Genomic DNA, 24147 nt, shown 5'->3' with positions numbered 1-24147 from the left:
GAAGGAAACGAAGCTGCCTTCGGGTTCGACTGTCCCGATCTTTCGCGTCCCTACAAACCGCCCGTTGTCGCAGGCCAGCGGGAAAGGCCGGCCCCAGCGCTCCCCGGGGGTGGCAGCGCCCCTTCCCTTCCCGCACCAGTGCCTCTGGCTCAGGGGAGGCCTAGACAGGGCGTTATTTGTATGAAGTATGTGGTTTACGCCGAGAAATGGCTGTTTTGCGAACCCCAGCCCCCCCGCCGCAGCTTCCAGTGCCTCGTTTTTAACCGCACTCACAGCGGAGCTGAGAGCGAATTTAGCCCAGCATCTGCAGCACGGCGCGCAGACTGGCGCGGCAGCAAAATTCCCTGCGGACACACACGCTGGCGACGGTTTTGTTTATATGTTACGAAGAGGGCGGCCGCTTCCCGCGGATTTCCGCGGCTCTGGCGAACCTCCCCGCCGCGGGGCACACGGGGGCGGGGGCCGGCTCCCGGCCGACGGGGCCACTCGGCCCTGGTGAGGCCGCCCCGCCCCTGCCCCGCCGCCGTTCCCCCTCCGCGGCGGCAGGGGGCGCGTCAGCAGACGTGGCGCCTCGGAGCGCCCCGCTTGGTCGGGGCGGCCGCCTCCCCGGTGCCTCTCGGGACAAGGCGGAAGTGGCGCCCGGCGGGGAGCGGCCGGCGGGGCGGCGGTGAGTACGGGCGGGCCGGCCGCGGGGGGCGGCCGGGCGAGGGCTGCGACGGGGCCTGCCTGCGCCCTGCGGCGGCGGGGGACTCTGGGAAAAGAGGGGCCGGCCCGTGGCCTGTCGCGGTGCTCGTCGCGGAGCGTTTTCCCTCCCAGGCCGGAGCTGCGGAGCTCGGGAGCGGAGCGCGGCCCTTGCTGCCGGGCGGAGCCGCCCACCCGTCCGGCCCAGGTGGACCGCGGCGCGCAGCAGGGCCCACGCCTGTATCGGCCCGGGGGCCTGCCGGTGAGGAGGGCCTTCGCTAGGGGAGGACGGTTGCGGGGGCCGAGGCACGCCAGCCTGTGCTGCTTCAAAAATGAAACTGTGCCGCGGTCTGCGCGGCGAGCCTGGCCAAGCCCCGCCGTGCCTGTCAGCGGCAGGGGCGCGGGGTCGGGCTGGTTTGCCGCGGGTGCGAGGGGAAGCCTGGCTGGGGTGGCTCTGGCTTGCCCGTTAACTGCCCGGGGGTGCCGGCCGGCAGCCGCAGGAGCACCCGCGGCCGGTGGCTTCCGAGCCGTAGCCCGGCCGGCATCACCTCGCTGGGGGGCTCTGTTTTTCCAAATGTGAAAGTGAGATACTCGGTGCGTTCTTCGGGAGCATGTTAAAGGTCTGTAAGCATAACCTGCAAGAGAGGTTATGCTATCAAAAAGAGATAGCTCTGTTTGCTAGTAGAGGCTGGCAGTACTTTATATTTATGGCAATTTTATTAATGTGAGTAGCAAGTAATGATTGCAATAGTACTTTCTATCCATTCATCCGTTTTAGTTAGGTCACAGTCAGTCTTATCATACTTAAACGGAAATCTCAGCTGTAGGTGGGAGGGAAATGTCGTGGTGTATCTTACACCCAGTAGTTAAAGCTAGCTGGAAGTATTTATCCGTGTTTGCATCATGACAAGTTCTGCATGCTGCAGAGCTACCCATGAGCTATGTGGATTTTGTTGTGTCTTAAATACCATTGACAGAATGGCTAAGAAACTATTTAATTGAAGCTTTGGGTGAGGGAGAGAAAAAGGAACAGAGGGAGGCAAAGTTAGTAGCTGCATTAACAGCCTGTTTAACATCTCCAGTGTGTTTTACCCTGTGTTCACCAACTGTGTCAACACTGGCGAGCAAGCTGTTTTGTCTTTCCGTGGTATGAAGGAGCGATGAAACTAGTCCCACTAGTATCAGAATGAAGAAAAGTCACAGAAGTATGCTGATAAAAGCACTTGGATTATTTTCATGGCAGGTGTCACTCTGGGCATAATTCTTCGGCATGTTCCACATTACCTTCATCTTTTCCTAGGAGCTAAAGATTTGTGAAGCTCAGTCAGGCTCCACTGAATGAGTAGCCGTCAAGAGATAAATGGCTTTTTAGGTTTATTATTTTATTTTTATTTTATATTTCAGTTATTGCTTTCTATTTTAAAAATGTGCTACTGTATTTTAAAAGACAATGCAATGCTAGATTCTTATGCTGACAGAACTTCAGACTGAAAAAACATACGAGGTGAACATGTTTTTTCTTTTGTTGAACTTTCATGAGCTTAATATGTCAAGAAGAGTAACTTTTGTGTCTCAGTAGCACAAATTAGCTAAGCAGCTACAAACAAGTTTCAGATCCAGACTGTCAAAACTAATGATAAAAGATTCTGGATATAAAGCATGTCAAAAAGACAATAAAAGTAAAGGTAAGGTAAAGTAAAGTGAAAAGGAAAAATATTGTAGTTGTTTCAGAATGTACACTGAATTTACTGTTTCTTTTCTCAGGATTGCAAATTGTTTTATTAATGCCAGATATAAGCTTAATGCTTGTTGAGGTAGATGGTAATTAAATCTAGCCTGGAGACTGTGACTTGCAGAAATGACGTTTGTTCATAGCCGTGCTTCTCCCTGCCTCTTTTTGAAGTACTTTCTGTCTTGATGTTTACTTTGTCCTCGTTAAGGTAGTAGCATCTTAAATTCTCTGCAGATCCGTTGAGGGGTGTAGAAAGGCACAATGCGTATCTCTGAGTGTTTCAGTGTGCAAAGGGAGAGCAGAAGCCAAAGAGAGCAGTCTCGGCCAAAGTAAAGAATTAAGTAGTATTATTCTTCTTAGTAACAATACTTTCCTTGTATTTGTTAATCTGAACAATTCTCAGTGAAATGTCCCTGGGAGTTAATAAATTGAAGGAAGGCTTAGAAGGGGATTTTGGTTTGGGTTGGTTTTTTGATTATGGAAAAACCCATGGAATGTTTTGGTGTTAAATACAGTATAGTGCCCTTCCACTGCTCACTAAAATTAAATTTGTTTTGACACACTTAACTGGGATAAAATATGAACATAACTGGGAGTATGCGACTCCTACATATCCTGCATAACACTTAATCATAAAAATACATACATGATTAAAGCCTGACAGCATTCTCTCCAAGCAAAGAGAAATCACCTGAAAAGCTTCAGAAACCCCCAAAGGTGTGTCTGCTCCAGCAGCAGGAGCTCTTTAGAGTGTCTAATGAGCTTTTAATGTTGTTGTTTGATTGTATTTGCCTCAAACAAAAATTCTTTTAAGTCTTTAGGTTCACATGTTAAATGATAAGTATGGTGGTTATCCAAAAGACTTGGAAGTCTTAACAGTTACTGCTATTAGGGAAAAAAAAAAAGTTAGTATCTCAACAAAGGGTTTGCAACATGCTTGCAGCCTTTTACAGGAAACCAGAGTTTGGGTTTTGTAGTTACCAGTTCTGCCCGAATCTTTATTCCTTTGGCTTGTCTAGCTGTTTGATAACTGTGATATGAAAGTGTTTTATAGGTATTAATTAAAGGGAACTTGCATCATTTTATATGTTCTGCCTGGATGAAGCCACAGTAATGATGGTTACAGACTTAATAATGCAAACACACAGTGCTTATCAGTTGTCAGTAGACCAATGATTAATATGCCAGGGAATAAGTGTTGCAAGTATTGCTTCATAAACAAATTATCCAAAGTCACTCCGCTGGTCTGTCAGTCTCATGACCCAGAAAGCTAAATGTACAAAACTGTTCTTGGCAAGGCAGAAGAAAACAGAAAAGTTTGGCCAGTTTTTCTGTCCGTGAGGTGTTGAAGGCATTTCCATTACTGGCTGTGTGCTGGCCAGGCTGCAAGGAGATTACGTTTGTGAACTTCAAGTAAGAAAAGGGATTAGAAATAGTCTTCTGTATTGATGTCCTTATTTCTGTGGCTTCTCAGTGTGAATTTTCTAGGAAATGGCAATAATTGTTGAAGTCAACTGTATTCAGTACTTCCGGACTAGTATTCCAAATTTTCTGTTTCATGGTAACTGATAACACTCTGTTGACAGTGTTCCTTCACCTTTGCCAAATGCTCAAAGGTATCATTTTATATTTCAGTATAAATAGGATACAATACCGGCTTTTATTTCCTTCCTATTACTCTAATTATAGTGCAATTTCCCAGGCAATTTTAAGATACCTTCTGGTATCAGTAATATTCTTTGATTTAGAGCAGTTTCTGAATTAATCCTTTGTGTGGCTCTTTGGAGCATGAAGATTTGTAAAAGTCCTGCCTAAACTCCATTATACTATGGGCCTTAACAAATCAGAGGTTTGTTGTGTGTGTTAATTTAAAATATGGGTGGGTTTTAATTGTGTTTTGAAATTGTTTTTGTTGATCATAACATACATTATTCTTGCAGGAGTTCACTCTTCTGGTCTGACTGTGCTATCTCAGATCAACCTAATCATTTTGTAATGCAACAGTGTAAATAGCAACGTAGCACAGGTTACTTAATGAAGAAAGGTTTCATTATGGTTTAACCTTGACGTTGGAAGAGTGGTATTGGGACTCCCTATAGTCTTAACTGTGTCTTTTCTGGGGCATGGAGTTTTGATCCTTAGGGCATTCCAGATTTCTGCAGCACAAGTAATGATCAAACAAATTCAGTCTATTGCCATTTGGCCTGGAAAGCACCTTCTTTTCTGTTGTCAAACAATACAGCCATTGCCTTGGAGAGAGAAATCAACCTTTGCTGTCCCAAGGACTTTGAAAACCTCATGTGTGCAAGCTAAAACCCATTATCCATCTAGCCAGCAAGTCCAATAGGACTTCCTACCTCTAGGAACGGGCATTTCAGGTGCATTACCAAACATAGTTTTAAGGCTTTCTCTGCCTAAGAAGCTTCACACTAGCAAAACCCAAGAATTACCATGTAATGATCCAATTCAGTTTCAGTTGTTCCTCAGTTGGAAGGCTGGATGTTACCCAAATAAAAAAGATCATAGAGCAGGCTACCAAGGTGTTCAATGTGTTAAACTGTCAACATCAGAAAACAGAGCTGGGGTGTAGACAAGGTATTATAGATTGGTATTTGCCTGCTGTTGTATTTAACTCAGTTTTGTTCAGCACAGAGAAAGAAAAACAACCTTTATCAATAGGAAGAAAACCTGGTGTGGTTTGGGGGGGATGTTTTTTAGGTTTTACTTCACTGGTAATCTATTCCTTAATCAAAAAGAAAGCGTAGCAATTTTTATATGAATTTTGGGATATTTACTGGTTTGGGGTTTAAAATCCATCCTCTTCAGCCTGAAAATTATTTGAATTCTCCAGGGGAGGAGCGTGCAAACCTGCTACGGTAGGCTCACAAATTGTCTGCTCCACCTTCATCGTGAGAAACGCCTTCATCCACATTCAAAGTATAATCTTCTCTAATTGGTTCTGTAGCACCACTCTGTTCAAGAAGATTGAATCTACGTTCCTACTCTTGGTAAAATCAGTGCCACAAGAAGCAGAACTAATTTCTACTACAGTAGTTACAACTTGTAGAGGAATTGTTTTAAACTATAGTGGAGTAATCAGGCCTCAGTTAATGGTCCGAGTAACAGCAATGTGGATGTAGATTTGAAAAATCGTGCCTTGCCTCACATCTATAAATATATATAGAAGGAGGAATATTTTCCTCACAGGTAAGAAGAAATGGTTAAGAGGAGGAGGAGGAGTCCTATCTTACATAAAACATAAGCAGCATTAAAAGTCTGGCTCTTAATCACCTTCGGTTGCCTCTTTGTGCCTGAATTATCTATTTAAAAAGGGGGAAGTGCAATGATACTTGCACTTCTTTTTTTATGAATGCCTTGGTCATATGCAGACAAAAAGCTCCATGTGGGAGTGAAGTATATCACTGAATAAGGGGATTTTTGTGTGCGACTGGGATGTTGACTGGTTGCAGTGACTCATTCATTAAAATGACTGTGGTACCGGATTTTTGTTTCTGTAAACTGAATGTACATACCTACTATGTCTATAGAAACAATTTAAATGGGCAAAGAGAACTCCACTGGCACAGCACTTAAATCTACAAAGTGTTAAGCCATTGAGATCATAGCGAGTTAGATCCTGTTTTCTTCCTTATAAGAACAGTATTTCAAATAGTATGGGTTTTTTCCTAGGAGCAGCAAGAGTTGCACACGTCTTTGCAATTAATGTGACAGCTGAATTTGGGTAAAGCCATTGTATTTTCCTGGTTGCGACTTCCTGAATTCCTTTGTGACATTGCTAAAGGGATATATGTTCCTCTTTCCTTTCTTAGTCTCACTAAATATACCCTTGTGGCTTGGAATAATATGAATTTTTCAGTCCTAGGATGACTGTGGATCCTAATATCCTGCATACTAACATTCCCACTCCATTGGCCCAACTTAAGTTCTTGTGGTTTTTTTGTGAAATATGGCCTGTGGACTAATGACCCTCTGCAGCAGCTGTTAAATAAAAGTAATGTTAGTTTAATAATGGAAACAAGTTGTTGGTTTTTTTTAAAAATCCAGAGAAAAGAAGACCTACCAATGGCATTTTAAAAAATCTGTCACAAAGCATCTTTCTAAGCATTGATTCTTCTGCTTCCATTCTAAGTCATTAGGGGAGCTGCTCAGTTCTGTGGGATTAAATTGATAGTTGTTGAACTGTGCCTGAGCCAACCGCTAAGAATTTACTTGGTTTTTAGTTTGTATTTCTGTTGTGTTTAGGAGCCTTGATTATGAGCCTTGATTATATTTTCAAGCATTGGAACAGGCTGCCCAGGGAGGTGGTGGTATCACCATCCCTGGAGGTATTTAAAAAAAGTGTAAGTGCAGTGCTTAGCGACATGGTTTAGGGATGGAATTGGCAGTCCTCAGTTAACAGTTGGACTTGATGATCTCAAAAGTCTTTTCCAACCTAAATCATTCTGTGATTGTATAAAGCCTGTTGTGGTAGATAACATATAGGGATAATACATGGGGGCAGAGAACAAGAATAGAAGTAAACATCACTCCTTAGATCCAATTCCAGGAAGCTCTGCTATAGAGTTACCTCTGCATAAAGTGAGCATTGCTGACCAGTTCAGTACAAATCTAAACTGTCAAACTGTGCTTTGAGACTCTGTACCTTAATGGTATTTTGGAAATGTTAGAAATGCTACTCTTCAGATACTTCTCATACCTCTGCGTACCTCAGCAAAATGGAAAGTCAAATATTTACACCACAGAATAAAAGCTCTGGTTTGATTCTAACTGTAACTGACATAAATGTGATAACTTTGCCAGTTTGGTTTTGTTTGGTAGGTTGCATTTTGTTGTTGTTGTTTTGGATAACTGCAAAAAAAGCTCATACAGTGTCAGCATTGTTTATCATGTAAAGTGTACTTCTGTAATGTTGCTTGTGTTCAAAATATATGTCCAGTAAATGCCAGTTGAGGCTTTGTGTGATTAGTATTTCTGTTGATGCGATGTTAAGGTGTCATGTAATAAGTACCCAAATAAAACGACCTGTATGTCCTCTTCCTAAGCATGCACATTTTCTTAAAATGACTAGTGATGTTCAAATTCTGATCAAGGCAGGGAAAAGTTCAGTTTTGTGAGCTTGTGGTCAAGGTAATCCTGTTCATTTTGCATCCTTCGCTGCCCCCAGAGTCTGCAATAGTGATGCAGATCAACAATCCTTACAGTTGAGCTCTGGATTAATCCTTAGATTTCCATCCCTAATATGCTTTAAATTATGTGATGGTGTAAGGTGTTACACTGAATGCAGTAGGTGAACATTGCAAGAGACCTTTGGCCTATACTGCTGGGCAAAATGTCAAATCTGGGCTTAGTGGGCTTTTGCATGCCTGGCTCTGTAACCCTCAGTGTACTCATACTGCCTTGCACCTGGTGATAATCTCTTGTGTTTCAAAGAAATTCATTTATAGAAAACTAACCACAATAGGATTCTAAGAAAATGTTTGTAACCATTAAAAAATCAAGGGAGAGAAAAATTTCTTGGACTTGTAGAATTTATATTTGTTATTTAGACCTTTCCTAAAGTTCCCTCATTCAGTGTAGAAACACTGGCAATCTGTTTGGGGGTACCAGCATTTTTTTTATTTCATACCTGTAAGTTCAGCCTTCTTTGTGAGCAGTATTTTAGAAGCAGGCTTTGCTATTCACTGCTCTTCAGGGAGCTGTGACTTTTATCTTCTGTTCTTTCTTATCTTCTATGTCCCTTGTCCTCCCTGCAGCTAGACTGGAAGAGGGAAAGGAGAGCAAGAGCTCCGTTTCAGTACTAATAGTTTGTAGATAGCTTTTGAGCTGTGGAACTATTAGCCTTATCTCATGTATAGCTTCTTACTCAATTTAAAGTCCTGTTGGCAGTTTAAAAATGTTATCAGTGGTGCTGTATATTTGAATTTCACTTGCAGCACAGCATCTGATTGGTTGGGTACTTGGACTTGCATTTTATTTGTGGATACGCACCTAAACTGATCTGAAAACTATATTGTGAATTGCTGTATACAGAAAATGTTAATAACATTTATTCACTGCAAGGAATATATGAAACTGAGCTATTGCCATCCAGTAAACTTGGTTTTGTACAGTGGTGTTTATGCAAATTATATTATGATGCTTTAGAAGTAAAAAATTCTGAAGGGGTAAAAAGGCATTTTCAGTAAACATAGCAAGGACAAGGAATATTCCTCTTTTTACAGAAATTAGGTAGGCAGATGAAAGAGATTTCAGAAAAAGAGGTGTGTGTGTTTTGAACTAGGCTGACAGGATGCAGTACTCTTTCCTATATACCACAAGATAAGTGAAAAAGATAGATAACAGAAACTGGGACAACACAAAATCGGTGATTTTGAGTAGAATCAAATCTGCACCACTGTTCCAGTGTTTCTGATTGGAAATAACATTTGTTCTTGCCTGAAAAGGAAGGTCTTGGAATATTTTAAATTAACACAACTTTTTGTCATCTTGCAGAGCATTTCTGTGTAGCACTTGTTAGCTACTATGAGCTTGCTATATAGTAGTAACAGTTGTGGACCCCGAGACGTGGAAAGCGGCTGCTGTGCAGCCATGGCCAGTGCCTGCAGCGTTGGAGCAAAAGATGACAGCGTAAGCGTCAGCAGTGGAACTGGAAACCCTCCAAGCTCTTTCACAGAGGAAACACAAGGTTATGATGTGGAGTTTGATCCACCCTTGGAAAGTAAATACGAATGTCCAATCTGTTTGATGGCTCTTCGGGAAGCAGTGCAGACACCATGTGGACACCGTTTCTGCAAAGGCTGCATTGTCAAATCAATAAGGTAAAGAAAAATTTATGGAAGTTGCTTTTAAGAAGAAATTCACTTAGCAAAGCAGAGCATTTTAAGGGCAATGTAAACTGAATAGAACTGCTTGAGATGCATTACCAGTGAGTGCTAATAGAACTCTCACAATGTATAATTCATTAAAGATGCTTTCTAATAATGAACATGCATGGCCAAAACATCATGAGTTTTGGAGCTTTAGACATTTTGCCATTTATACAAATTTACCCAGGTTATGAATTAAATACTTGATTCAGTAAACATTAAATAATAATTTTTTAAAAGTAGCCAAATCCTCCAAATAAATTCCTTTTTCAGCCCAGGATTATAAAACCTGTCTTTTCACTATGATTGTTTCTTTTGATAACTACAGGCAACTACAGACAACATGGTTTCTTGGTGCATATAGGGCAATTCATGCTTTCAGTTCTTTGCTTGAAATCAGCAGCTTCCTTGTTTAGCTGGAAGAGAAAATGTAATGAGGAAATAGTCTCAAACAAAGCGTTGAGAGCGAAAACTAGGTGGCATATGGGGGAGTGGGAATGAGATATGATGGCAAGAACAGGCAGGGCTCATGAAAATGAATGACTGAAAGAGCAAGGAAGGGCAGAAAGTACACTGATAATGTGTACTTCCCTGAAATCTGGAATACAGTCATCAGTGCCCCACATGGGTCCGTGAGTATTGGAACACATTGATAGAAGGCTAGATATTATGATGTAGGGGTTTTCCTTCTCAGTATAAGCCAGATTTTTTTTCTTATCAGTTGCTAGTTTAGCTCAAATGTCACAGTACTTTGGTAGGAATCTAAATATTTGTAAAGATCATCAAACTGTCCTCAGTGTTACCATACAATGTTGGTTTTCCCAGGCATTTATTTTTAGCATGCAAAGTGTACAGTGTTTTCTTGATTGGTTTTCCATACCATTTATTCATAGTTCTATTCCATTTCTTTTTCTCCATGGTTCATTATTTGTAGCTCACTACATGAATAGTATGCCAGCAGTGATGTTCTCTGAACACAGTATTTTGTGGGGTTTGTGGGCTTCTCTGTAGCTTCTGTCACTGTTGTATCTGATGCTACTGTATTTTTTCATGGCATCCCTTTAGATCAAGGAGGGAAATGTTGGAGTTGAGAAGACAAACTTGATTTTGCGTTCCTTACATAAGATAGCAAAAGAGCAGTCTGTTTTCCTTTCCAGCAAGTGAAGAAATTTATTGTGTTTACAGCACAGTTCTTGTTAATATTAATTTCATCAGTATTTCTGAGAAAAGGATGTAGATTCATTGTCCATGCAGAATATGCACCAGTGTTCACCCATGAAAAGTGACTTGCCTGTGGATTCTGCAGGGGAAGCTGACATACTCTGTTCTCCACTAAGCCTACCATGAGATCACTCTGCTCCCTTGCCTCATTCACTATGTTCCTGCTTCCACAAGAAAAGTATGTCAGGCCTTACCCAATGGCATCACTCAATGGTATTTGTGCCAGCTGGCTGCATGGAAGAAGGCAAAAACCCCAAATCTGAACCTGTCAGCTCTGACTCTAATCCAGTTTCTTAAGCACATCAGTTAGCTTTACTTTCTGGCCTTCACTTTGCACGTTCCAACCTAAATTCTTTCAAGAGGTTAACAAACATAATTTCATGCATGCTTGTAAGCTTTAAATTAGACATTTGTACTAATAAAGGCCGTTATTCCTTACTTGCTGTCTCTGAGCCTGCTCTGTTTGTTGGCAGCAGCAGTTTCTATAGTAGTCTTTAACTTCAGTGTATCTTTAAACCTTCTTCCTGGAGTGTGATGTCTATAAAACCTGAAGGTAAATTAGTCAGTACTTAAGTATACTGAGCTTTAGAAATATCTACTCACCAATCATTTCAAAGACAACAGAATTCCTATGTTGAAAACTGAGGGGAAAATTACTAAACTTAAAATTACCAAAAATTAGTGTCTCTTTCAGATCTGTAATAGCTTGTTTTCTAATCCTTCTGCTGATGAGCTGCACAGTTACAGTCATTGGTTAGAATTTACCACAGGACTGAGTGAGGAACCGCAGTGAACCCGTGCTCAGAAAGCAACATCTCATACCAGGTAGAGAAACTTCCTTCTTAAACCCCAGACGTGGGAAATAGTTTCTCTTCCTTTTTAAATTAACGGAGTACTTGTTCTGCTCAAAGTTTTAGGTCTGCAAACAGTTTTTGCTTCTTTACTCCCTTTCCCTATTTTGCTTCATTTCTGTAGATAGTGTTGACTGTTTCAGTGAACACTAAACACAGGTAGAAAGCATCTTTCCATCTTGGAGACTATAGATCATCACACTGATATTTGAGATTTTTCAGCGCTAGTAAATGTTTTCCCTCATTCTCCACTGAAATCCATCTCTGGAGTGCAATTTGAGTGATTGTTTGTCAAAGCAGAGCACACAACTGAAGTGCCAGACCCCTCTGAATCCCTGAAGGGCTGAAATGCATGCTTAGTTGGGATCCATGGATCAAGCTATTGGTTTGGAGTATGTAGTGTCTACAGTACAATATTGATTTGGAGTATGTAGTGTCTACAGTACAATATTGATTGATGTCATTAAGAAGCTTCTACAGAGCTAAAATGAAAATGGAAAGTGATTTTTACATTCTCTAAATACTGGGGGTTTTTTATTAAGTGATTGTCAAAGCCTTTATTTGATCAGGAAAAAATTGCTGCTGTCTATTCCTCATTTCCCCACTGTCTAGCTCAAGTGAACACAGATATTAAGGATTTTAAATGATAAAAGATGGACAAGTGAGTTTTGAGTAATTGCTTCTTGTGACTTAAACAATTTTAATTGTCCATGTTGAAGAAGCTGCAGCTACAACTAGAAAGATTTTTTTAAAAACCTTTTAAAGAGCTGGAGTCTTAGATCTTACAATGTGAAGGACATGATTAGACCAGATGGATTTGATCACGGTAATTATTTGCCTCCCAGGAAGGCTTGGCATATTTTTAAATCTGTCTGAAGTGCTATGTATGAGTCATGGCACTGAAGAAGCTTATGTATCTAAGTAACTACATACAATAGTTTACAAATGTTACTGTCTGCAAAGTACTTGATTAGATATTCTAAAAGAACTAATTTCAGATACAGTAGCTAAATTAAATTTCACTCTAGTCTTTCTTCTCCTGTATCTTGGGTCAAAGCTGACTTAGGGCTTGTAGTAGAGCTTGCCAACTATCAGAACCTCTGTTTATCAGAAAAGCAGAATTATGAGCTGAAAAGAAGCAGCAAGGAAGGCTTTGAGTGCTAGCAGTTCATCAAACAGCCAGCATGGCTGCAGTTAAAAGTGTATGCTGACTGTTTCAGTTTCTAGGCTAAACTATTGAGTTGCTAAAATCATGGAGCAGGCTTTTTCTTGAAAGAAAATTATTCTGGTTTTACTTTTCATACCTAGATTTTAATTTCAAGGGAAATTATAGGAATATGTGTTGTACTTCGTAGCAGAAGATTATTTTTTCACAGGTACTGTTGTGGGTGGCACAGCTCAATATGATAAATAATTCCAGCATAGGAAAGCCTCCAGTGTAGTGTAAATTAGAACCGAGGTGCATAAGCTCAATGCTGGGAATGTATAGCAACATTTTTGTGGATGGATTTAAGCAGCCTTTTAAACACAATCCCAATACTTGTAAATGATGTTTGAACTCTGTTTAATATACTACTCTTTTTAAGGAAAGAGTAATTTTTTACTTTTTTTACCAAAAAAAAAAAAAATTAAGGAAAGAGTAAATTATTGCTCTTTCCTTAATATACTCATTGGAAGATTGTCATTCATTCTTATTTTACCCTGTGTCTGCTAGTTATTTAAACTAGGGATCTGGTAATCATTATTTAATCTGTTGTTGGCTGCTATTATACAGTTAGCTTTTCTGTGTAGAAATAAGGCTGCTGTTTTACCAGAAGGCCTAGTGAACTATACTTCACTAAACAGGGTATTTGTAACCAAGTTATACCTGTGAAAACTGATTTCCTGTAGGTTGCCTGCAAAATGAGGGAATGTTTCTGGGTTGTGACAAAGATCAACATGCTGATCATGGCTCAGGGAGCTATGAAACAAAACAGCACGCTAGGTATTTTCTTTTTTTCCACTTGTTTAGGAGTATGACTATCAGACTTGTGGCGAGCTAGCTCCTGCAAGCAAGACCTATGAAAGGAAGTTCACTGTCTTTTTTTGAAGTCTCAACTTTACCCCCGCTTCCTCTGACAATGTTGCTGATGAAGGAGTTGCTGAGCAATTATTTCCTTTTCCAACAAAGAACAAATTCCCTCCTGGTCTCCACAGCCCACTAGGTTCTCCTTCCCTTCATGCTTGCAAGCAGTGACAATGATCTGGCCTTTGATCTTTGCACCACAAGTGCTCTCTGACATTTTTCCACCCCATGGATTTTTCCGTTTTACTGCTGTTTCCATTAGCACTTCAGCTCAGAAGCTTTGATCCCTCATGCCTCTTTAACTGTGTTAATTGTAAAGAGATGGGTTGACCTACTGCTTTCAGAAATGAGCTGATACTGTATATTTTTTAAAGGAAAATTTGGTGGAGGCGATCCCTTTTTTTTACTCCATTTATAATGATTCTTGTGTTTAAATGCAGGTAGACAGAACCTGATGAAGTGGAAGAAGCTGTTGGTTCTCTTGTGCAAGTTGCATGCACCATGTTCCACCATTAGAGTCTAAATTGTTACCATTTAGCACTGACTTTCAGTCAGTTTGCTGTTCAAATGGCTTCAGATACAACACCGGATACAAATCCAGTGTAATTTTCATAGGTATTAGTTACTTTTGTGTCTGGAGGTTTTTTTCACCCTTTGTTGTACAAATAAATAAATTGAAGGATGACCAACTGATCAAGTGGTTGTACAACAAAAACAGCAAAATGAGCTATATGAAAAGTAATGCCAAAATTATTAAATCCATCTGGAAAAACAAAAAAGACACTTTTGCTTTTTCTCTCAGCTGTGATCATCTTGGCTGTTGATGAAGTGAGAAAGAAAGAAGGTCCAAGAATCTTTAAAGGATTGTTTTAAAGTAGTATGTGAATTATTCTTTGATGTTTGAGCTATGTGAAGTATGTATAGAAATGGAACCGTAAGTTCTTAGTTTCTTTACATCCTCCTCAAGTTTATTTCCAGAGTATCTATCATGGCATTTGTCCAAATAAAAGCTACTGAGTTAGAAAAGTGCTGGGATCCCAGTCACGCCACCTCTAGTGAAACTTGTCTATTGCCAAGTTCTTTGTACATTTCATACTTTCTGATAAGTGCCATTATTTTCAAAGACTTCTTTAATGTGTTATAATTTGGCCACTACTGTCTTGCTAGTGTAAAAATATTTTAAATGAAGGGCAAAGGAAACTTGGAAACTTTTTGTCCTTTCTTTTCTGTGTTGTAGAGATGCAGGTCACAAATGTCCAGTAGACAATGAAATTCTCCTTGAAAATCAACTTTTTCCTGACAACTTTGCTAAAAGGGAAATACTTTCATTGACGGTTAAGTGTCCCAACAAGGGCTGCAGTATGAAGATGGAGCTGAGGCATTTAGAGGTGAGAAATACTTTTCAAAATATGGAAACTTGTTTTCATGGACAAGTGAAAATTCAGAATAACTTAACATAGATGGTTGTACCTGATACCTGTTTATGCTGATTCCATGCGTTGTTCATTCAAGACTATAGCTACATGTACTTGGGGGTTTTTTATGTGTCTTTAATTGAAATTAAGTGATTCTCAAATGAACATCGTAGTGCATGAAAATTGTACTAATGCAGCTTTCTCTTTAGGATTGATTATTTTTGTCTTTTGATCAGCTGTGTCTGTATTTCACACATGTTCCCTGAAGTCAGTTTAATACTCCCTCAAAGCAGCTAGATCTACTAGTTGAAATAATTGTTTTGGGAAATAATATGCAAAGTTAAAAGGATAAACATAAAGCCAATTATTTTATTTTTTTTTTACTTGAGAGCATTCTTAAAGCTCTGAATACAAGAAGTCCTGATCTTAGTAACAGGACAATAAGAGGCTGATAGTAAAGCCAGCATAAGTGTATGTGGATTTGCTTGCATGAAGGTAAGATTGCAGTTTGTTCGTCTTGTACTGTGCTTTATCTTGAAAACAGGTGAGATGATAGTACCAGTTTGTAGTATCGAATCCGTCTCTTATCCTTGTTCAGGACCACCAGTCGCAGTGTGATTTTTCCACTGTGGAGTGCCCACAGTGCCAAGGAGCCTTCCAGAAGAACCATCTGAAAGAGCACATGACACAGGAGTGTCTGAGGCGTCAAGTCTGTTGTCCAAACTGCGCCACATCTATGGCATTTGAAGATAAAGAGGTACTTAGCAAGAGTCTGTGTTTCAGCATCCATTTGCATGGGTTTACTTGTAAATGGAATATCAGTTTTTAAAGCAAAACCCCAAAACAAACAAAAAACCCCAGAGCTTTTGGTCTAGAAGAGCTCTCAGTGCTGCATAGGTGAGAAGCTGTGTTAGTCTAGAACAGATGTGTGTTGAGTCCCGATAGCAGCTGCCATAGTGCTGTGTTTTGTATCAGTAGCTAGAACGGCGGTGATAACACACCAGTGTTTTGGGCGCTGCTGAGCACCAAGGCTGGCTCTCCAACATTCCCCCCACCACCTCACCAGCAGGCTTGGGGTGGTCAGGATCTTGGGAGGGGACAGAGCCAGGACAGCTGACCCAAACTGACCCAAGGGATATTCCATACCATATGATGTCTGCTCAGATATAAAAGCTAAGAAAAAGGAGGTGGAAGGTGCGGGGCATTTGTTATTGACGACATTTGTCTTCTGGAGCTATGTCTACACATCCTGAAGCCCTGCTTCCCAGGAAGTGGCTGAACATCGCCTGCTGATGGGGAAGGAGAGAATAACATCCTTTGTTTTCCTTTGCTTCCATGCATGCGACCTTTGCTGTTGCTTCATTAAATTGGCTTTATCTTGACCCACAAGTTGGGGTTTTTTTCATTTTATTTTCTCCCCTCTCCCCCGCTCCCCCCCTTTCTGCTGAAGAGGGGAGCGAATAGAGCAGCTTGGTGGGCACATGGCATCCAGGCAAGGTCAACGCACCACAAGGTGAAAGCTGAGGAGAAGATTGTGCTTAAATACAAACTTCTTGGGAATCCTGTGGTGTGAAGAGACTTGCATAAGCACAACCGATTTTTTGCCTTACCATCAGAGAGACCATTATCTGCTGCCAAAGTAATGCACAAAGCAGTTTTTACATTTACAGGTTTTATGCCTGGCAGAAAGGATGTGTCAGGAGATGCATCTTTTGGGGATATGTGCTAACACACAAGAACACAAGACCAAAATAATTTCTGAATTCTTTTCCTGTCTCTGCATTTTTTACTTGGGTGATACGGAGGATAGTCCTTTCCTTTTTGAGCTTCTTTCTTTATCTGTATGTGGATGTGTTTTATCTCAAGAGCTATTAATTTTATGGTATCGTACTGTGAATTGTCAAACAAAAATAACTTGTATAGTCCAACAATTAAAAAAAAAAAAAAACTTTTAGTATAGTTCCACTGCAATTAACATGAATTTCAGAAAATTGTGGATAAATTCAGACTCCTTTGGAGCCTAAGAGCTTTAGGAAATAATCTACAACTTTATGAATTTCTTGTATGAGTCCAGGAAAAAACAATAATTATAGAAAACATACTATTCATGGTAAGGGGATTCTCTTTGTTTCATAGTTGCATACAGCTAAATGCAAAGCTTGAAATGTAAAAAATTGAAGATCTTATCAGGGCGCTCTTTTAAATTGTGTAACTTTATTGATTCTTTCTTCTCTTTTTCTGTTTGATAACTAAGCTTCATGACCAAACCTGCCCACTTGCCAATGTATTTTGTGAATACTGCAACACAGTGCTCATCAGAGAGCAGGTAAGAGACTACCTTTCACCATCTTTAATCCAGGTCAGATGTTTTGTATTTGCATTGCTTCTTTAATCTGAAATTAAACTTGAAGAAACGATTTGTCTACTAGATAATAAATCTCTACCTGCCTCTTTTTGAAAATGTTGCATCAAGTGCAGGTATAATACACTTCTAATGCTGCTCCAGCTGGCAGTCGCAATCTGATAAACCTTTGTAGGATTTTTGGCTGCAAATCACATTGTTTAGATATACTGCTTCTTGGCAGGGTCCACACTGCATGTTTTTGATACTGAACGAAGGTTAAAGAATACCAAGCAGCTGCCAGTGTTGTGGCTGACATTAGAAGACAAGGCTTTGATTTGGGCAGAGAGGGAGAGTATTTGTAATTGTAAAGCCACTGTTGGGAAGTAGCTATAAACAACTTAATATCAAACTGTAGATGCTGGCTGGAATTCTGCTTGTCCATTACTATTGTAATAGCCATTATTATTTTTTCTATTCAATAACAACTTACTTGATTGACAGGAAAATGGTAAATATTATTTAACTTGCAGTCTATCCCTGCCTGAATGGGATGGCAACTATGTTAATAACCTTGTTTAAATTAAAGAATAATTTTGTCAAATTGGAGAAACACTCTGAAAAACAGGATTGAGTTCAGTAACCACAAAGGCAAAAATCTGTTAGGTAGAATAATGAACTGCAAAAATAGGGGACAGAGATAAAACTAGGTAATGGTTTAGAATTAATGACTGACCCATATTAAACTTGTGTTCTGCTTCATCATGATATTTAAACAAGGCAAACATACTGAGGTTACGTAAACAGGTATTAGGCCTGTGAAACCCAGAATTTTCCTTTGTTCTATTTGGGGCTCGTAATGCCTCAGCTGAAGCTGTCCAGTTTTTGAGGTGGAGATGGGTAGGGAAGATCCAGAGCAGTTGGGGTAATTGGGGCTGGAAAACATGGGCCATAAGAAAAATTGAAGTAATTTGAGCTTTTTGAGGAAGAAGATAACGAAGAGAGACACAATAAAAACATGCAAGTAGTGCTTCAAAAGGGAAGAAAATATAATGTGATCTAGCTTGAGGGTAGGCTAGAAACCAAAGGCATTTGTTCTGGCAAGAAAACCTAAATGCTTTCTGATGCCTAAGGTAAGAACAAAGGCAATGAACTGTTAAGGTATGTACAAGGAAGATGCAGAATTTTTATCATCAGCTAGCATTTTTGTTCAAAACTTCCATATATGTTTCAGAAATTATATAGGTATAAATTGATCTGACTTCAGGTACCTATTCAGAATCCATCCAGTCATACTCTCTAGGCTGTTACAAAAGAATACTCATGATGGAAAAATTAATTTCAAGTTTGGTTTGTTTTAGATGCCTAACCATTATGACAATGATTGTCCTACTGCCCCAGTGCCATGTTTTTACAGTGCCTTTGGGTGTCCTGAAAAGGTAAGTCTTTTATCAGAATCATGAATTGCAGACCTTGCACATGTTTCTGTTGTTTATTAGTTTGGTTTTTACCGTGTTTTCCTATTCTTGTCTCATTCACTAGCCCACATCCTTAGTGATTGTGGGGAATTTTTAGAATTAAGATATCGCAAAACAAAAGTACTACATGTTGATAGATTGCTTTTCAAAAGTCTTTTTCAAATTTAATAAAATATGTGAATGATTTGTTTGATGAACTTGCTTTTATTAATTAGTGTTTTCTCAGCTTTCATGTGAATAAAATAGCTTCTAGCGTTTCTTCCAAAGTTGTGACCACATACAGTTATGACTTCTAGAATTCAGTGAAAAAAAAATGACAGTGCTTTAAATTTGATTAAATTCTAAAATTACTTAATCTGGGTACTCTTATTTCTAGTTGTTTAATACCTCTTTGTAAAAATGGATCTTTTCCCTTCATCATTTCCACGTCGGTTTTCAAAAACCTTTGTATTGGGTACTTTGGGACATTTTAGCAAATCATTGACGAAAATACAGTGCTGATTTAGAACACAGAAAAAATACTTAATGTATGTTGATCACTAACACTTTTTCACCATGTCGCTATTTTGAGTTGAACACTGTTTGCCCAATGGCGTTTGAACTTCTTTTGGTTGTTGTAACAGTGACCTTAAATTTGGAGCCCAAGTGCTACTTTGGTACATTACCTTGTCCTCGATTCACATAAGAGAAGCAACTAGTTGTTTGATTTTCTTCAGAGCCACATTTAAGATGTGATTGCAGATAATGTTTGATACGTTCCTAATGCCACCTCTCTTAAATTCTAGATGCAAAGGAATGAACTGGCACGACATATGCAGGAGTTCACTCAGGTTCACATGAGAATGATGGCTCAGAGTTTTCAAAATATCAGTGTTACTGCTACAAATCCTGTACCCTTCATCAATGGCCTACCCTTTGAGCCTGCTCTCTTCTCACACGTGTCACATGCCGCATATGATTGTAATCCAGAAGTTGAAAACTTCAGAGAAACTATTCAGCAGTTGGAAGGTCGTCTGGTAAGGCAAGATCACCAAATCAGAGAACTCATTGCCAAGATGGAGACACAGAACACTCACATGGCAGAACTCAAACGTACTATTCGAAATTTGGAGGGAAAGATTACTGAAATGGAGGCGCAGCAATGTAATGGTATTTATATCTGGAAGATTGAGAACTTCAGTGGACTTCAGAAAGCCCAGGAAGAAGAGAGACCTGTTGTGATGCACAGTCCTGGCTTCTATACTGGAAAGCCTGGCTACAAGCTGTGTTTGCGCTTGCATATCCAATTACCAAATGCTCAGCGTTGTGCTAATTTTATCTCTCTGTTTGTCCACACTATGCAAGGAGAGTATGACAGCCATCTGCCTTGGCCTTTCCAAGGCACTATACGACTTTCTATTTTGGATCAGTCAGAAGGCCCTGAAAGGCAGAATCACGAAGAAGTAATGGAAGCCAAGCCAGAGTTACTAGCCTTCCAGAGACCAACAATTCACCGCAATCCAAAAGGTTTTGGTTATGTGACTTTCATGCACCTGCAAACCTTGAAACAAAGAACCTTCATAAAGGATGATACCCTTCTGGTGCGCTGTGAAGTGCTAACTCGTTTGGATTTAAACAGTCTCCGCAGAGAAGGATTTCAGCCTCGCAGTACAGATGGAGCTATGTAGCCCCTAAGTCTTAACCAGAGGAATGGAACCACTTCCACCACGGGTTACAAGTGTGGTTCATCATCCATACAGGCTGCATTTGTAAAGATTATAGTTGCCAACATAGTTGATCTTCACCTGAATAGGGTTTTGTTGTTGCTGGTATACTTTTTTTTTCTGTATGAGGTCATATGTTCAGATATTTGGTATTGTTCTCTATTAAAGTAATAAGCTACTTCTGTAGCAAGCTAACTAAATGAAGTGTTGTTAATCAAAACTTAACTGCCTACAGGAAAATGCTACTGAAGTACCTGTACATCTCCGTTTGGTAAAACTTAAGTCGTATTAGAAAAGACCTGTAAATCTTTGCATCTCAGTGCCTTGGAATAGATACTGTAGCAGGGAAATAGCTAAATTAGTAGAGATGGGGGGCGGGGGGTTGGTTGTTTTTCACAGAGCTTGGGAAAGTTAAGACACTTTCTATATTGACTTATCTAGAACTTTGAATTGGCCATGCTTCTCTTGAAATCTGAAGTCAGGTTAAGGCTTTGCTCACATCACCTAGGGTTGAGGTGTACTTTGACCCTTCCCTTCTGCAAAGTTAGCTTCAGGAAGTTGCATGTTGATGTAGAGTTGATAGTAATATTTCTGAAAGACGTGGTAGTGTTGTGGAGAAGGCCGAATTCTCTGAGATGAGTTCACTGAAGAAATATTTGTAATGTGGTCTGAAAGCACTCCCCTAATTCTCTTTATTTTGATAGCTCTTTCTGTAAGTGTGTGCTCCAGGCCCAGAATGTCAATCACGATCACCAGAGAGATAAAATACAGCATTTGAATGAGATACCTTTGTGCTGGTGGGGTCTCCTTCTAGTGCTGGACATTTTTCAGGTTGTGAGTGGATACATGAGCAAAGGTATTTGCTAATTGGATAGGGTGATGCAGAATTACCAAAGCTTAACTTGTGACCTGCATCTGCTCGAGTGATCTTCTGGTGTTCTGAGTGATGCATGACCTGTGTTGTCTCCTATGAATTCTCAGTGGACAGCTGGCCATTTCAACATCCATCTGTTGTGAGTACTCCTTGTCCCATTAAGGCCCAGGAGCTGGGCCACCCTCAACGCTTTGGAGGGGAAGAAAAGCCTATTAATTAGGCAGTGTGAGGAAAAATTGCAACCCTGTTTGCTCTTAGGAAAAAATCTGGCGTCTGTAGTTACTCATTCACTAAACACTAGATTCACTATGTCAAGAATTCATGAGCTTCCTAATGTTGCATGTATTATTGTTTTCTGTGCTGATTGTTTGTATGCCATATAAATGTTGGTTTTGGCCAGTCAAAGCTAAGTAGTTCAAGTTCACTGGTGCTGAAAATTTTAACTTATGGTGCTGGTAAAGCTCTGAATCTTGTATTTAAAAGGAGGGAAAAAAACCCCATTTTGTTCACCCCATAACTTAAGTACACAGTCTGATACCGAAGAAAGGACCAAGCCATACGTAAGCCACAGGTATATTTCTCCAAGCTAGTGAAACAACTTAAAGACTTGAGACACTGCAACTTAAAAGATACTGGAGAGTATTCCAACTATCTGGCCTCATCAAAGCAATCCCATGGGGATCATCTGTGGGGAAAATGTGTATGCTTAATAGATATATATATCAGGCTAATGAGAGACTAGTACAGTATATTCATTTAGAAGCACGCTCTGCCTGCGTGTGTGAGATTAAAAGTTCCAGGACTCAACTACCACTTTGTTCATCATACCCAGATAAGTAAAATTTATTTTATGAGTAGAGCTTATTAATTGAAGAGGGAATGTGTTCAACGGAGTATTGTTGCTACTGAAACATAAACTTCCTGGCTAATGGTAATTGTGGTCAGTTGTTGACTACTTTAGTGTGTTCTGTGTGTTTGGATGACAGGTGAGCATATATTACTCAAAATAGGAAAAGATCTGTGCTTTAAAACTGTCAAACTTTCTTTTTTTAAACCTCTTAAGTAGTTTGTATACTGAATAGCCTCATCCTGTTAGCTGAATTGGTTCAGAGTGTCTTCAGTTAGAGCATTGCTAGCAGTTAAACCATTCTTAACCAAGAGGGTTTTAATGTGTGTGACAGTCCCCAGACCCACTATATACAGAAGGCATTGTATACTAGTTCTCCAGTCATTTTCAGACTACGTTAGTTATCTATGTTTTTCCAGGATGCTCAAAGACTACTAGTCTCCTGGCTCTCTTCTTTTTTGTTTGGATTTTTTGGGGTTTTTGGAGGGGGGTGGCAGAATAAATACTTAAAATTTGAGAGCTTCTTCCTGCAACAGTTCCTTTCTCAACTCTACTAACTGTAGTTAGTATCTAGTGATACTGACAAAAATGTCCTTAGTCTGTGTTGTAATAGTTTATACCTAAGACCCACTAAGTGCATTAATACTTTCTTTCCTTTTGAAGCTTTGCATTATGAACTGAATTTTTGCTTTGGGCCTTATCTGCAACATCTGGTATACTTATGCCCTGGGGGGAAGCTCAGTTTGGCAGGTTCAGGACTTTAAATGTTTCAGGTTAATATTTGTACAAAAGCACAAACCAATAGGGAATAGAGAGCAACTGCATGTATAATACTGTATTGGCCACAGTAAAATGAATGCTTTATTCACTGCTGCTATTCTACTGGTTTTGTATTTGAATATCACCAAGTAGAACTGAGTGATGCCAAATTACTGTAATGCCAGCTTTACATGAGAGACTTTCAGAGCTAATTTGCTAAGTATCAGTTAAATCTTACTGTCATGAAAAATTATAAATGTTAATGAAGTGTTTATTCATCTACGTGTTCCATTTTCCTTTCTTCCTGCACCTTCCAAGCTACTCATCATTTTAACTGCAGTTCCAGAGCTTTCTCTCACAAATTAGAACATCATCTTATGGAAGAACTTACGAGTTTACATTGCTACAATCTTGATGTATAGTTAAGTCTTCAAGATTACCATCTTTTATTTGAACTTTTCTAAGGTTAGCATGAAGAGATCTAGTTTTATGTGAAAGTATATTTTCACAGAAACAGCTTCTTTTTTCCCCTTCCTCCAAATCTGATCTTTTCTTCTGAGAAATCATTTTACACATGGTCAATTAAGGTATAATTGCTAGAACTACTTAAATAGAAGCAGAAAAGTATGCAGTTTCAAGAGTTGTCTCTGAAACAATTATGAGGAAATGTGGGGATTTAACCAGTTTCCTGTGTAATTTCTTCAGGCATGGGGTTCCTTGGTTCTGTAACTCTTGATGCTTTGCAGCATTACTAGATCTCAAGGTGGTTTAGAAAGTGACTTAGCTTCATTTATCTTCCAAATTTCTGTTGTCTTGAATGTGTTTTAAGTCAGCCACTGTTAGTATGTGTATTTGCAAAGCTGCTATGGCACATATTTCCCAATTATAATATATTGCAAATGTGTTTTCTTTTTGCCTCTGAATGTCTTCCCCTGCAGGGCAGGGAAAATTATTTTACTAAAAATGTTGGTCTCAATGTGAGATGTATAGACCTGGTTTTTAAGTGGTCTCATGATATGCCTGGTCATGTTTGCTATCAAGGGATTAAGCTTGCTAATTTAATAAAATCAGGGTGGCCTTTCTGTTCTTGTTTAGAGACACTTTCACATCAAATATATTGATGATGGATGCAAAAGATTATTCTGGGGTCAGCATTTGTGTTGGTTTGCATTTGAACAGAATGAAAGTACTCCTGTTCCCTTGGAAGTATTGATAGATTGTTTAATATATTTTGTAATTAATGCACAGCTCTATTTCTGACAGGATTTTAAAAAATAAACTAATTAAACTGTA

At 39.7% G+C, this 24147-nt stretch overlaps 1 protein-coding gene across 2 annotated transcripts; it reads left to right on the top strand.

The window, feature by feature from the left end:
• The first annotated feature begins 553 nt into the window (after window positions 1-553).
• Window positions 554-24147, top strand: TRAF6 (TNF receptor associated factor 6). Of its 2 annotated transcripts, none has more exons than XM_055804180.1 (7): window positions 554-667; window positions 8927-9252; window positions 14675-14825; window positions 15451-15609; window positions 17107-17178; window positions 18555-18632; window positions 19457-24147. In XM_055804180.1, the coding sequence occupies exons 2-7, from the start codon at window positions 8957-8959 to the stop codon at window positions 20336-20338; spliced, it is 1638 nt and encodes a 545-aa protein (XP_055660155.1). In that variant the 5' UTR covers window positions 554-667; window positions 8927-8956; the 3' UTR covers window positions 20339-24147. The 2 variants fall into 2 exon arrangements, with proteins under 2 accessions (XP_055660155.1, XP_013159782.1); XM_013304328.3 differs by lacking the exon at window positions 554-667 and adding an exon at window positions 739-943.

This window comes from Falco peregrinus, chromosome 1 (assembly GCF_023634155.1).
Source record: "Falco peregrinus isolate bFalPer1 chromosome 1, bFalPer1.pri, whole genome shotgun sequence".
NCBI classification, from domain to species: Eukaryota; Metazoa; Chordata; class Aves; order Falconiformes; family Falconidae; genus Falco; species Falco peregrinus.
The sequence above is the reverse complement of the archived record's forward strand: the minus strand, read 5'-3'. Positions and strand labels throughout refer to the sequence as shown.